The sequence below is a fragment of the Sminthopsis crassicaudata genome, chromosome X (assembly GCF_048593235.1).
Source record: "Sminthopsis crassicaudata isolate SCR6 chromosome X, ASM4859323v1, whole genome shotgun sequence".
Taxonomy (NCBI): Eukaryota; Metazoa; Chordata; class Mammalia; order Dasyuromorphia; family Dasyuridae; genus Sminthopsis; species Sminthopsis crassicaudata.
This window is the reverse complement of record NC_133623.1, coordinates 60,345,587-60,359,378: the sequence shown is the minus strand read 5'-3', so window position 1 is coordinate 60,359,378 and position 13,792 is coordinate 60,345,587. Positions and strand designations below refer to the sequence as shown.

Below are 13,792 nucleotides of genomic sequence, written 5' to 3'. Positions count from 1 at the left end.
GGCAATTTAAAGCCATAGGCACACAAACACAACTCATACTCTTTTGTGAAGTTAAGGAAGAGAACTGCTCTCAGACTAGTTAATGGTGTCTCTATTGAAGCACAGTTGGAATGTGAAGTTTCCTGGTGGCAGGACCCAGCAAGCTGTATCTTACAGAGAACCTAGCATACAGGTGCTTAACAAACATTTGTTCAATTGCCATCCATTTACCATGCAGCTATTCTAAAGCCGAGCGGGGAAAACTTTACCTATAGAATCAGTTGCTATTATGTTTGAAAGAAAAGAAGTCCCTTAAAAAATTTAACAGCGAAGTGAAACAACCCTCATACAATTTGTATTCAATAAAACAAAAACTAGAGCAACCATTGTCTATGGCTAATGGTTTTCAAGTTTCAGAAGTTAGAATTGCCCACCCAAAACTAAAGTGCTTTGCCTAAATAATCATCTTGGAACACAAAAGAAATGGAACTGTGTTTATGTAAGCCCAAATTCTCAAAATCTGTGTGCTAATTTGATATGTATTCCTATGTAAGAGAAACAAAACTTCAATGTATATACTTTTCTAGAAATTGAAAGCTTAAGTGGGCAAAGCATGCAAACATTCCATGCCAAAGGCTCATCAAACAAACAAACAAAAACACAACAAATTTGCCTCAAGTACAAAACAGGGACCTAAAAGCCAGCTGGTGCGAAACATGGTACCCCAGCTTTGTTCCTCCTCTTTTCAACACTTGAATAACTCAAAATAATCTTTCTGTGAAAACAATCAAAAAAAATGAAGTTTTAAATTTAGGCCTGAAGCAGCAAGGCAATTATAATCAACAAGTGCACCTCTTCAAATGTGTGTATACTAAAATCATTTCAATTCAAAAGCTAAGAAAAATATTGGAGACCAAGTAAATTAGATTCATTAAAACAATCTGTATCCATTATAAAAAAGCATCATTTTTGAAAGCCTATTTTTAGGCTACATCTCATGTGCAATAGTATTCATATAAAAATGCTGAAAAAAATGAAGCCAATGAGGTTGAAAAACTCAAGAATATAAATGGAAAAAATGAAAAAGTTTCAGATTTAAGAGTAAATGAAACAATCTTTTCTTCCCCCAAAGTGAACATGCTTCAAGCACTCTAATGCAAGTCTCTAACTATATATGCATTGAGGAAAACATGTAGATCACACTAACACAATAAATCTATCTAACATGTAAATTAGCAATTCTGAAAAGCTACAGGCTGTGTGCACTCACACAAAAATCTATTTTGTCACTTTAGAATGAAATGTCTAGGTATTAAAATACATAGTTGATTGCTACAAATATTGATTTTTTTTTTTTTTTAAAGAACCACCAAAAAAATTTCCTCATGGGATTCTACTAATACTAAACTTGAGGATTTTTCTCCTCTAATTATAACAGTCATATATCAAGTCACTAAAGCAATTTGGTACAAGAGTGACACTACCAATTATTGCACAGTAAAATACTCTGGCAGAATCACACAATCTCAAGAGGTAGAAGGGACCTCCGAGGCTGGCTGTTATCAGAAGAATGAAATCTACAAAATAATAGACAAGTAGTTATCCAGCGGGGCTAAAAGATTTCTAATGAGGAGGCAGCCCAATCCACTTTTAGATAGCTCTAATTGTTCAAAAGTTTTTCATCACAAAAGCTGCTTCTGTCCAGCTTAAGTCTTCTTTAGTCAGCTAAGAACATGAAATCAATTCATGCCCTAAAAGTGGTTATTTTGAATTAATTTCTCAAAGTACTACAATTGACAGACAAGCAGAGCAGTATTGGAACTAACAAGCTGAGTCTTCAAAGAGACAAGCCAGCGCATTGTAGTGGAGATTCACAGTTTCATATGCAGTCTTCTGTTCAGGGCTTCTGTGTATAGAGAAATGGTCATGTTTGTTCATGTTCATCAAATTCATAATAAAAGAGAAAAAATTTGATTTAAAAAAATCCTTTCAAAGATAGTGCAATTCAATAAGATAGACTTGAAGCAAAGGGGCAGGAAAGAAGAACAGACCAAGCTGGTGGGCCACAATCTAAGAAAGACAGGCTCCCCATTCTAGGGGTAAAGCAGAGAATAGTTTCTAAGACCCTATTATAGGCTCTGCCAGCATCAGCAGATAGAAAAAGGAGCTAACAAAACACATCATGTTTTCTCCAGTCTTTCTAAACCCTCAGGCACAGCCAGTAGCAAATGTCCATTTCTGAAGACACTAGAACTCAGTCTTCTGCACAAGTTTCAGTGAAACTAGGTGATATCAAAGTCCTTCTCAAAAGCGCTTCCTTGAAATGGGATCCACACAAGACCTGTTTCATGGTCTATCTGCCAAGGTTACAAGAAGTCTTATTATATAAGGAATTCAGCAACCATGACTCTGTGGTAAGGGAGACGTGGACACCTGTACATAAAGGCAGATACATTTGGAGTGGGAGAAAATCTCATACTTGATAAATACAATAAAAGCAAGAAGCAAAGGCAATAGCATTAGAAGTTCAACCAGAATCTAACTTTAAAACTACTTCAGAGAAATAAAATCATGGGCATGACTACTCTATTTGAGGTAATGTGATTTATAGATTCAAACTCAAACATACCTGATAGAGTTCTTCTAGATTGTATTTAATTGAAATACTATTTTGAATGGCTTCTACCGCGTCTTTCAGTTTCTGCCATGTTTCATCCGTATAGTTCTCTGGCAGTCTAGGTTTTTCTAGAAGATAATCAAAAATTGATATCAGAATTATTTTGTAAGAGACAGTGTCACAAGTTTCCAAAAAAGCACATCAAGCAGCTTACATTTTTAAAAAGGGTTTGCAGTCAAATTAACTATTCATCCAGTGGTTGTCAAATGACAGAGATTTAGTAAACCAACTGGGCAAAAATGTTATGTTTAGGGGCCAGTTAATCATGCCAAGTAAACACCAACTATACTGTTATACCTACTTAAACATTAAAGTAACCATTCTCTTTAAGCTTAATATATATACATATATATATATATACACATATATATATAAGCAAGCAAAAATTTTTAAAAACCACCTCAAATCAAGACCTTTTAGGTATTGTCTACAAACCTTGCATACAGTACAGAAGTATTAGAACCAACTCTCTTCTGTTCCTCCCCGATTTCCAGACACCCAGCAAATCTTTTCCTCCTATAGAGCTCCAATAATCCTTAAAGTGAGATTCAAGGTATGGATGAGCCAGCTCCAAAATCAGAATGAGAATCCCAACTTCATTCCATCACATACACAGCCTTAACATCAACAAGAGTTTCTATATGGACATTTGTCGGTAGTAAGGAAAGACCTTAACCCAATTCAATCTATATTTTCAAAGAAAGAAAAATTTTTTTTTTCAAAGTAAGTCTTCATGTACACCTTTTTTTTTTTTTTTTTTTTTAAAAAAGCCACAACAAAAACAACCTATTTCTTAAACAAATGTGCAAACATCAAAAGAGCATAGGACTCCCAGGTCATTCTGTACATACCTCAGACTTTTTTTTCCCCCCAAGCAAATGCACTCAAACCTATCCCTCTATTCTGCCCACCCCCACCCAACTCTCCAAAGGCAAAAATGAAAAGTTTGGGGATGGGAAAGAAATGAAAGAAAATATAAATACAGGTTTGAGAATAAGAGAACTATCTTGCCATAAAATAGGGAATTCCTCATTTCTAAATTAACTAGATGAACATGAGGAAAAGTCTAAACTTTCTAATAATAATTAGCATAAGAAATTTAGGAATTTTTCCATTAAACTTAACTTGCAGAATGAATCTTTTGATAAGTCAGAAGAGGGTCCTCCCAGACAGATCAGGTAATGCCCTCATTTTATAGATGGATTACCAGATAACAAGAGAAATAAAAAGGTCACTGAGTATTCATGCTATTTCTGTAAAAGTGTGTTATGTCACAGAAAAATTTGAAAGAACCCATTAAGTTTTAATATTCGAAATGCTTAGTTCAATCACATGCAAGTGAGGAAATTTATCCAAATGATTTCATTTTTTTGAACAATACATTAACACAATCAGTGCAGAAGTCTTAGAGTACTCTACAAACAGGTATGGATCAGTACCATAAACCACATTTTACAGATGGGCAAATGGATATCGTGACCTGACTTGTGTTTTGATTTGTGAGGCAGTCACTCCTGCTTCATATAGAAAGCATTTTATGCATCGAAAATCAAGTCTACAGAAAAAAGGTAAGAAAAAGGTCTCGCCAAAACCGGTTTGGAAAGGCAAAGTTTCCAAAAACAAGCAGATGCTGAGAACCAGGGACCAAGCAGAGCATCTGGAATTGAGCTAAAACTGTAAAGTGCCAGGATAAGGGGGTTGGACGAGGTGAACTAGAAGGTTACTTCCAGTTTGAACGTTATATGACATGCTGGGAGCTGTTTTCATTTAATAAATTCCTTACATAAAAAATAAGCAGATTATTTAAGGGTTGGAACATCGAGCCTAATCTCCAGCCACAATCATACATTATAAATAATTACACTTCATTTAGGTGTGAAAACCTCAGTTTGCTAAGGAGCATTTCTAGGAGCAAAAGCGATCGGGACAAAACACTGGAGAGATTCAAAATGAAACACTCAGCAGTGTGTTGTTTGTTTTTTTTTTAATGTCCCTTCTATGTGAAGTATATAATGTGATGCACTCTGCAGTTCGATGAGGAGGGAAGATAATAATGCTGCGTGTCTGGTTCAGAGCACTCCAATACTACGAAGCTGTGCTCGTGTTAGAGATAGTCTGGGAAAAAGCAACCAAAACGACTAAGAGGATTGCCTTAAGAGGGGTGACTAATTGAGTTGTATATGGTTGGCTCAGCTATAAAATGATGAAGAGGTACGACACATCTCGAGTGTTCACCCTTGAAAAGAAGCACAGGGCAGTTGACCGAGATTCATAGATGTTTAGCAAAAATCACTAATACATGACAAAGAAAAGGAGGTAATGGGCTTAAAAAAAAAAAAAAAAAGCACATCTTCGAAAGATCTTAATATTAGGGACAGAAGGAAAGAAACTCGAGAAAGTCCATTTCTTAAGACAACGAACACTTGCAACATCGCACATTTTAAGCCCAGGGAAGCTATCTGGGATGGAATTAAAAACTGGAAAATCTCCGTTCTCTCTCTATTCTTCCAAATTCGAGAAAACCATCCGGGAAAACCCACGGTCCTTCTTTCTCCCCAAACAAACGTAATTATCTCCAAGAAAATTGAGTCTTTTAGCTTGGAACTAAGCTAATCTTGTAAATCCGAGACTACATCGTTACACACAGATTTGTATCAATTTATAAAGGGATTTAAGGCGAAGTTCGAAATATCTGATCTCCAGGGAGAACGAAACTGTGGATTGTCTATTAACACATGTCCTTCATGCTCAAGAAACTAAACAATTCGTTTAAAGAGCAAAAGCCTGCAACCTGTCCACTAACAGAAGAGAAAGAAAAGTGCCACAATCCGATTTCCATCTCGGAAATAAAACAAGAGTTCTCAACTTCGTACTGTAACAGAGCAAGCTTTTTTTTTTTTTTTTTTAAAGTTTTGTTTTCTTCGATTGTTTAAAAAAAAAAAAAGAGTTAACAACTGAAGCGATCGTAAAATATAAAACACAGTAGCAAAACACTTCGGGATTAAGTATAAAATAAATATTAGCAGTAATTGTGAAGGAAAAACATGAACTATTTGAGAAAAACGCCCCGCGTATCTTTCGGCACAAGGAGACGTAAGACAATATAAACAATATCTCACCCACCCACCTAAAAAGAGAGAACTTTGTGCGTCTGCTCCCAAGGGCAAACTCGGGCTGCTCACAAAGTGTTAAACTAAGTCTCTGTTTTTTATTCCAATGTAGAACACCCCCCCCCCCCCAATGCTATGGATTTTTGCTGGTGTTACCTTTAAAGTTCTTGATCACCAGTTTCTTGGCTGACCCTGGCTTGCTGTTGGTGAAGGTAGAGATGGAACCGGGGGCTTTGGTTAGCCCGTTTGCATGGTGCCCTGCAGAGGAGATTAACAAGCTTTTGTTTTTAAGTTGCTGCTGAGATACACCAAGACCAGGTGAAGAGGAAGACGCCGGTTCCTCGGCCATCTTCACATCAAGTCCTATAAAATCCAAGGAGTCTTCAAAACGCAGTTTCTTCTGGAGGTGGTGATGGTTGGGGGTAGCAATGGAAATCCCAGGGCAGGAGGCGGTAGAAGAGGCAGAAGAGGATGTAGAGGAGTTCTTGGGAGGGGGCGGGGGAGAGGAGGAGCAGGAAGAGGGGATGGGATCAAAGTCTTCTTTCTCGTTGCTGCCACTGGTGTTTAACTTTCTCTTCTTGGAACAGGAGGCGGCGGTGGCCGAAGTAGGGCTAGTGCTGTTATGACCATCAGTGGTAGATCTGACCTCCTGGGAAGGAGGAGCAGCAGCAGCAGCTGGGGGGTTGGGGGATGAGAAACCTGTTGGAAACATGAAAATGCTGGGGTCAATAGGCTGGGAAACATGAAGCCCTTCGGGTGGGCGAGAAAGAAAAGGTGGAAAAGCAACCCATCCAGGACCGGGGTGAGGGGGGGAGGGAGAAGCAAGGATGCTGGAGAGGGAGGGGGGGATCCAGAGAACGAGCCACTCAGTGAATGCGGGAGGGAGGGGGCGAGGGGTGGGAGGGAAGAGGGAAGGGGAGGGGGGAGGGAGGACCAGGACTCTGTGCTGGTCCCCCCTCCTGCTTTTCTCTCTCTCCCTCTCCCCCTCCCCGCCTGACTCCAGGAGCGGCGGGGGGAGGCTTGGCGAGCGGCCGCTCCACCTCCTTTTCTCTCTCCGGGAGGGGAGACGCTGGGCTCCGGGAGGGGGGAGGGAGAGCGAGAGGGAGAAGGAGGGGGGGAAGCTCGAGAGAGAAAACTGGGGCTTGTTATTGTCAATAGTACGAAAGACAAAAAATGGCGGCACTTCCGGCCCCGTGGCCTGCCGGGAGGGGGGGGGAGCAGCCACTCCCGCCCAAGCTGGCGGGAGGGGGAGTGGGGGAGGGGGAAGGGGAGCGGAGCTGAGGGGAGGCAGCGCCGGCCGCCGAACCTCTGACTCACTCCCCGTAGCCCCCCACACCGCCCACCGTTCAGACTTCTCTGGGTCTCCCCGCGGGGAGGCTGGTGCCGTAACCCCTTACCGGCAGCGACAGGGCAAACACTTTTCATAGCGCCCGATCCTCGGAACCCCGGAGGTCCGCAGGGTGAGCGTGCGAGAAGGGGGCGGAGTGGGACAGGAGGAGGAGAAATAGGGCGCGGACTTAACGTGGAGGCGGGACAACCGGGCCGGGAGACGCCTCCTGATTGGCTCAGTCCAAACCCGGTGGGCCGGACTACGTCTACGTAACAGGGAGGGGCGGAGACAAACGGCGGCATCGAGGCACTAGAGGGCGGGGAATAGAAGTGGACCTAGGTTGGAGGGAGGACCAGAAGTCTGCAAACTTTGCAAGAGCGAGAGAGGTTAAAGTAAGTCGGTCAGTGATGCATCAGAATGCAATAGTTAGGAACGGGCGCTTACGGAGAGCCAAGGATGGCGGAAAGGAAGCTAGGGAGAAGGAAGGAAGGAAGGAAACGGATAAAACGAGTCGGCTTAGGGAAGAGAATGTTTTTCCTCGCAGGTTCTTAAACTTAAAACGAACAGCACCTAGCATCCTGTCCCGCACAAAAGGCGACTGTAATGTTTTTTCCCAGAACATTGGCGTGATTTTTTTTGAACAAGGGTTACTAAGACAGTGCAAGGAATACAGATGGATTCATCTGTACGCTACATCTCCCAGATCTGAGAATGGGCCCCCAGGGTGGGAACGCAGTGACTTAATCTGCTAGCAGCAGCCACATAAGGAGGGACACACACAAGACACGTTTGGGACTTGTACTCGTGTCACTAAAGAAAGGAAAAATACACGTATTAAGCCCTGGAATTCCAAACGAACTAATCCCAGTTTCCCTGAAATAAAGATAAGAATGCGTCTGTATGGATTCCCTCCCAAGTCACCCGCTCAGCAAGCAATAGAATACCCTACTGCAGCGACAGAGTAACAAATCTAGCCAACACCGATACCTCGAGGACATCAAAGTTGGTTGAATTGAAAGGTTTGTTGACACTACTTAAACCCCTGGAATTGTAACCTGGTTAGAAACCTAGAAGATAAATTCTTAAGTCCCTCCCGGTTCTCACGAACTCTCAGTTTATAATTCACCCTAGGAAAACCATTTGAAAAACACAAAATAAAGGCTTTTTTTTTTTTTTAAATGGAGGGAAGGGAAGATATTTTGGTGATCTTCCTAGGTCCTCGAAGCTCAAAATGAATGATTTCAACCTCGTGCGTGACCTTGGCCATCACTTAACCTCCCTAGGTCTCATTTCCTCATCTGTAAAATGTGGGGGGGGGGGTGGCTTTTTTTTTTAATTCCTAGGCGACTTGACAAAGCTTGGCAAGCTCTGAAACTATGGTCCTGTGATCTTAGCCACTTTAGGAAGATGCCATTTTAGAAAAGGGTGGATTCATCCCTAAAACCAGAGGGGTTGGCTTACAGCAGGGTTTAAACTTTTTCTACTGAGGATCCCTTTTTCCATGCCCCTATGATGGGCCACAATCCAGAAATCGATCACCCAGCTATATAGGCATATACAATAAGTATACAAATCAAGTATTTTCTAATAGGAAATCCTAATTTTGTGACCCCCATATTCAGTTAGGAGACTCTACATGCAGTTGGGACTCACAGTTTTAAGCAGAGGATTGGATGTCCTCTGAAATCTCTTCCTGCTCTAAATCCTTGGACCTTGTGACCTTGCACAAGTCCTTACTAGAGCTTCAGTTTCTTCTTCTATAAAACTAAGGTTTACTAGCTAGCCTCAGAGGCCATTTCCAGCACTAGACCTAGAATCTTAAAAATTCCAAGGATCATATTTCCTACTCAAAGCCAAAAATTACAAGTTAATTACAATGCCTTGCATGAAAACACTGAAATGTTTGTTGATTGACCTAAGAAATCATCTTTAGGGAAATAGCATTCTCAACAATCCCTGAAAGTTCCTTGTTTAAGTAATCACTTAACTGGAATTTTCACAAGTGAAAAAAATATTACATGAAAATACCATTTTGGGGGCAGCTAGGTGGTGCAGTGGATAGAGCACCAGCCTGAAGTCAGGAGGACACAAGTTCAAATCTGGTCTCAGACACTTAACACTTCCTAGCTGTGTGACCCTGGGCCAGTCACTTAACTCCAATTGCCTCAGCAAAAAAAAATAAAATTAAATTAAAATTAAAATACCATTTTGTCTATTTGTTGACTACTCTGTGACAGAAAGCCTATACTGAGTTAATGAAGCAGTCCCAGAATGCCATGAATAAGAATCCCACAGAATAAGTAAGTACAGATATCTGGCTTTCTGAACTGTTGGATCAATAAGCATTTATTAATTGTCTGCTCTATATACACCACTTATTGTTCTAACTTGTCAGGAAAATATTCCTTGAGGTGCCTTTTTGATAAATTACATAACGATGCCTCATGATCCCCAAATCCTCTATCATCTAAGTACATAAAATACTATCAGATTCCTTTGTGAGCCTAGTTCTTTTTAAATTATTGTACTTTCTCCATTCCTATGTGCTTTGCAATAGGAAATAATAGGGCTTTTGTTTTCTTAGAAACTTGCAAAAATATAATATATAAGATAATTTATAATATTCATATACTTCAATAGCAGCCTGGTCCACATTAATGCTTTGATTCAGAATGATTAATCCAAGTTACAATTAGAAGTACAATGCCTAGGACCTAACAGTCGCAAAAGGCAATTTTTATTTTAGGAAAAGGGAGCAAATCAAACTCTTTAAGACTCTTAAACTCTTAAATCTCAAATCATCCATCTTCCATAATACAAAAAATGATCTTAAAATCTCATTATGAATGAAGATTACAACAATAACTAAATAGCTTTTCTTTTACCATGAAAAAGTAGCCTAGCAACTGAAATCAAAACAAATTCTTTCCTTTTCAGATAAAAATGGCAGTTTGTTCATAGAACTCTTGAGAAAAGCCTAACAGAAAAGTTTACAGCTGCCTAATTCTGAAAATTTATCCATAATTTATCACTTCCATGTTGCATTATCACTAATCAAATATTTAAATGAAAAAGCATTGCTTTGTAGCAAAACTGGTACCAAGATCAAAGAAAGTAATTGTATAAAAATGATGTGAAATTTTAGTACAACATACTACACAAAAGAATATGAATACAACTCCATAATTTTATATATACAATCCAATGAGGCACTCAGTACCCAAACTATTTATTGCTATATTTGCAATGGATTTTTGTATGTAAGCCTGGTTCATTTAAAACATTTCTGCTATATAAAATCCCCTATTACAATGCAAAAACCTATGGAAAAAAAACCCTAAGCCCATGTCAGGGAATATCTTAAACAGGGTTATTTGGGATGAAGAATAAGGCTTTAGGAATTATACCATATGATATGTTCTGGTACAGTATTCTGTTCATTATTGGACAGTCTTAGTGAGCTAAATCTAAACAACAAAACACAAGGTTATGCCACTTCTGTTAAAAATGCTTTTGAGGGGCAGCTAGGGGGCGCAGTGGATAGAGCACCAGCCCTGAAATCAGGAGGACCCGAGTTCAAATGTGGCCTCAGACACTTAACACTTCCTAGCTGTGTGACCCTGGGCAAGTCACTTAACCTCAAGTGTCTCAGCAAAAAAAAAAAAAATGCTTTTGAAACTCATTGTTCTAAATGTACATAAAATTAAAGTCAAACATATGGAAACATTAAGAACCACAATTAAGTGTTAGTTTGAGTATTTCAATTACATGGTAAAAACATCTTTGATTTAACATAAACACAGATTCTGTACCAGATTTGTTTAAAAAGTACAAAAAAAAAAAAAAAGAACCATTTAGGATTAAATAAGATCCTACTAAATAAATGAAATGTAAAGATTTTTAAAAAAGGAATTATACCAAAAGATATTGCTGAAAGAACAGGACTAGGGCTTACCAAGAGCAAAAAGCATGGTTTAACAAGAAGTAAGAAAGGAAACTATTCACAATTTTGTCCAAGCTTTCCACTCTTTCAAATTCTTTTTCCTATTGAGTTTTCCTAGACTAATGGAGGCTTCAGTGTACTCTCTTATCTGCAGTCCCAACTATGAGTCAGTCCCACTCATAGCATCAGAAGCTATAGAGTTGGGAGGGCCCATTAAAAAACATCTAGTATCTCATTTTACAGAGGAGGTAATTAAGATCTGGAGAAGGTGCTTATTGTCAAACAGTCCAAGTCTTTTAACACAAAATTTAGTTCCTTTTCCATTCCATATTCTATATTCTAAATTCTAAATTCAATAAATCTGTGATCTTGCCAATTTAGGTACTTTCACCAATCACAAAGTTCAACCTTTGGCACAGTCTATGTGCCTTCCCCAAGAGACTCTCATCCAACTCCTTAACTCATGGAACAAACCATCTACTTGTTTATAATGACTGAATTGTTTCAGAAGTGGAGGTTCCTGCTCCAACATGGGCTAAGAAATTCCTTGAAGTTGGGCACTGTGCCTTATACCTTGTCTAATACCTAACAGTGTGGGGATTGAGCTGCTTTGAGCTTTCTGTAAAAGCCTAAGAGGCTGACCTGGTAATCTTGGATTACCGGTAATGCTTGGAAAAAGTTGTGGCTCTTTTTAATATTACACATGTATTCAGTGCCACACAATAAGGGAGAATAAGGAAGGTAGTGGGGGTACAGAGCTAATGGCGCAGAACCTGCGTTCCAATCTCACCTCAGATGTTGACTACCTATGTGACTTTGGACAAATCATGTTACTTTCCTGGGCCTCAGTTTCCTCATCTGGAAAACGAATTGGTTAGGCTAGATGTCTTCTGACATTCCTTCTAGTTTTAGATCTAGGACCAAATGAGTAACTCCTAAAATTCTCTAGGCATCAGTTCTCTCCTCTAAAAAATGAGGGGGGGGTTATATAAATGTAAATATTTTAAATGTATTTAAATACCTGATTTTTATATATGTATACACACACACACACATATATATATGTATATATATGTATATATATATATATATATACTTATATATTTGTGGTATTAAAGAAAATGGTTTCAGAAAAACCTGGGAAGATTTGCATGTACTGGCGCAAAGAGAACAGAACCAAGAGAACAATGTGCAAAGATTAATAGCAATATTGTAAACATAATAAATCATGAAAGACTTAAGAACTGATTAATGCAATGACCAACCATGATTGCAGACAAGGACTGATGATGAAACAGGTCCCTTACCTCCCAACAGACATGATGTACTCAGGGTGCAGATTGAGACCTAATATATTTGTGGCTTAGATGATATGGGCATTTGCTCTGCTTGAAAATGCATATTTGTTTAAAAGTACTAGCTTTTCTACTTACCCTGCCCCCAACCCCCAAATTGGGGGAGGTAGGAGGCAGAGAAAATAAATGCTTGTTCATTGAAAAAAATGTAAAGTTAAATAAAAGCTACATAAATCATTTCAAAATTGAAATGGGAGGACTGGACTTCAGGACCTTTGAATTCCCTTCCAGCTAGGTATCTAGGATTCCATAAGAAGGAAACTGTTATCATTATCCAAGATAAGTTTGCAACTGACAAAGAAAGTAATTGCAAAGGAAGGAAGGAAGGAAGGAAGGAAGGAAGGAAGGAAGGAAGGAAGGAAGGAAGGAAGGAAGGAAGGGAGGGAGGGAGGGAGGGAAGAAGGAAGGGAGGGAGGGAAGGAAAGAAAAAGAAGAGAAAGAGAAAGAAAAGTAAAATAGCAAAGAAGAAAAGGAAAGAAGGAAAAGAATAAACAAAAGAGAGATAGGAAAAAAGAAAGAAGGGAATGAAAGAAGGAAGAAAGAAAGGAAGAAATAAAGATAGAAGAAGAAAGGAAGGAAAAGGAATGAAGGAAGAAAAAAGAAAGAAGGAAAGGAAGGGAGAAACAGAAAAAGAAAGAAGGAAGAAAGAAAGAAGAAAAAGGAATGAGGGAAAAAAGGAAGAAAACAGGAGAAGTCAAAAAAGAAAGGAAGGAAGGAAGAATAAGAAAGAAAAAGAAAGGAAGAAAAAGAAGTAAAAAGGAAGAAAGAAAGAAAAGAGAAGGTAAGAAAGAAAAAGAGATGAACAAGAAAAAGGGAAATAAGAGGAAAAAAAGAAGGAAGAAAGGAAGGAAGAGAAAATATAAGAAAGAAAAAAGGAAAGAAGGGATAGAGAGAATGAGCAAAAAGGAAGAAAGAAGAGATGGAAAGAAAGAAAGAAAAGTGAGCAGAAAAAGGAAGAGAAAGAAAAGAAAGAGAGAAAGAAAAGTAAAACAGGAAAGAAGAAAAGGAAAGAAAAAAGAATAAATGAAAGAGAGAAAGGAAAAAAGAAAGAAGGGAACGAAAGAAGGAAGAAATGCACGAAGAAATAAAGACAGAAGAAGAAAGGAAGGAAAAGGAATGAAGGAAGGGAAGGAAAAAGAAAAAAGAAAGAGGAAAAGGAAGGAAGACAGAAACAGAAAAAAAAGAAAAAAGAAAGAAAGAAGAAAAAGGAATGAAGGAAAAAAGGAAGAAAATAGGAAAAATCAAGAAAGGAAGAAAGGAAGGGAGAATAAGAAAGCAAAAAAGAAAGGAAGAAAAAAGAAGTAAAAAGGAAGAAAGAAAAGAGAAGGTAAGAAAGAAAAAGAGATGAAAGAGAGAAAGGGAAACGGGGAAAAAAGAAGGAAGAACGGAAGAGAAAAT

The 13,792-nt window shown here is 38.8% G+C and overlaps 1 protein-coding gene across 3 annotated transcripts in view; it reads right to left on the bottom strand.

The window, feature by feature from the left end:
* The window catches only part of CUL4B (cullin 4B), a 64,882-nt gene that overhangs the window by 36,284 nt on the left and 14,806 nt on the right, over positions 1-13,792 (bottom strand). The window contains exons 1-3 of one of the 3 annotated variants that reach the window (XM_074278240.1): positions 7,164-7,249; positions 5,923-6,465; positions 2,609-2,724 (exon numbers count right to left, since the gene is read on the bottom strand). In XM_074278240.1, coding sequence (XP_074134341.1) covers positions 2,609-2,724; positions 5,923-6,465; positions 7,164-7,191 — 687 coding nt within the window. In that variant the 5' untranslated portion in view covers positions 7,192-7,249. Of the gene's footprint in view, positions 1-2,608; positions 2,725-3,091; positions 3,304-5,922; positions 6,466-7,163; positions 7,250-13,792 lie in introns of those variants that run through there. The other 2 variants (XM_074278241.1, XM_074278242.1) reach the window with 2 other exon arrangements.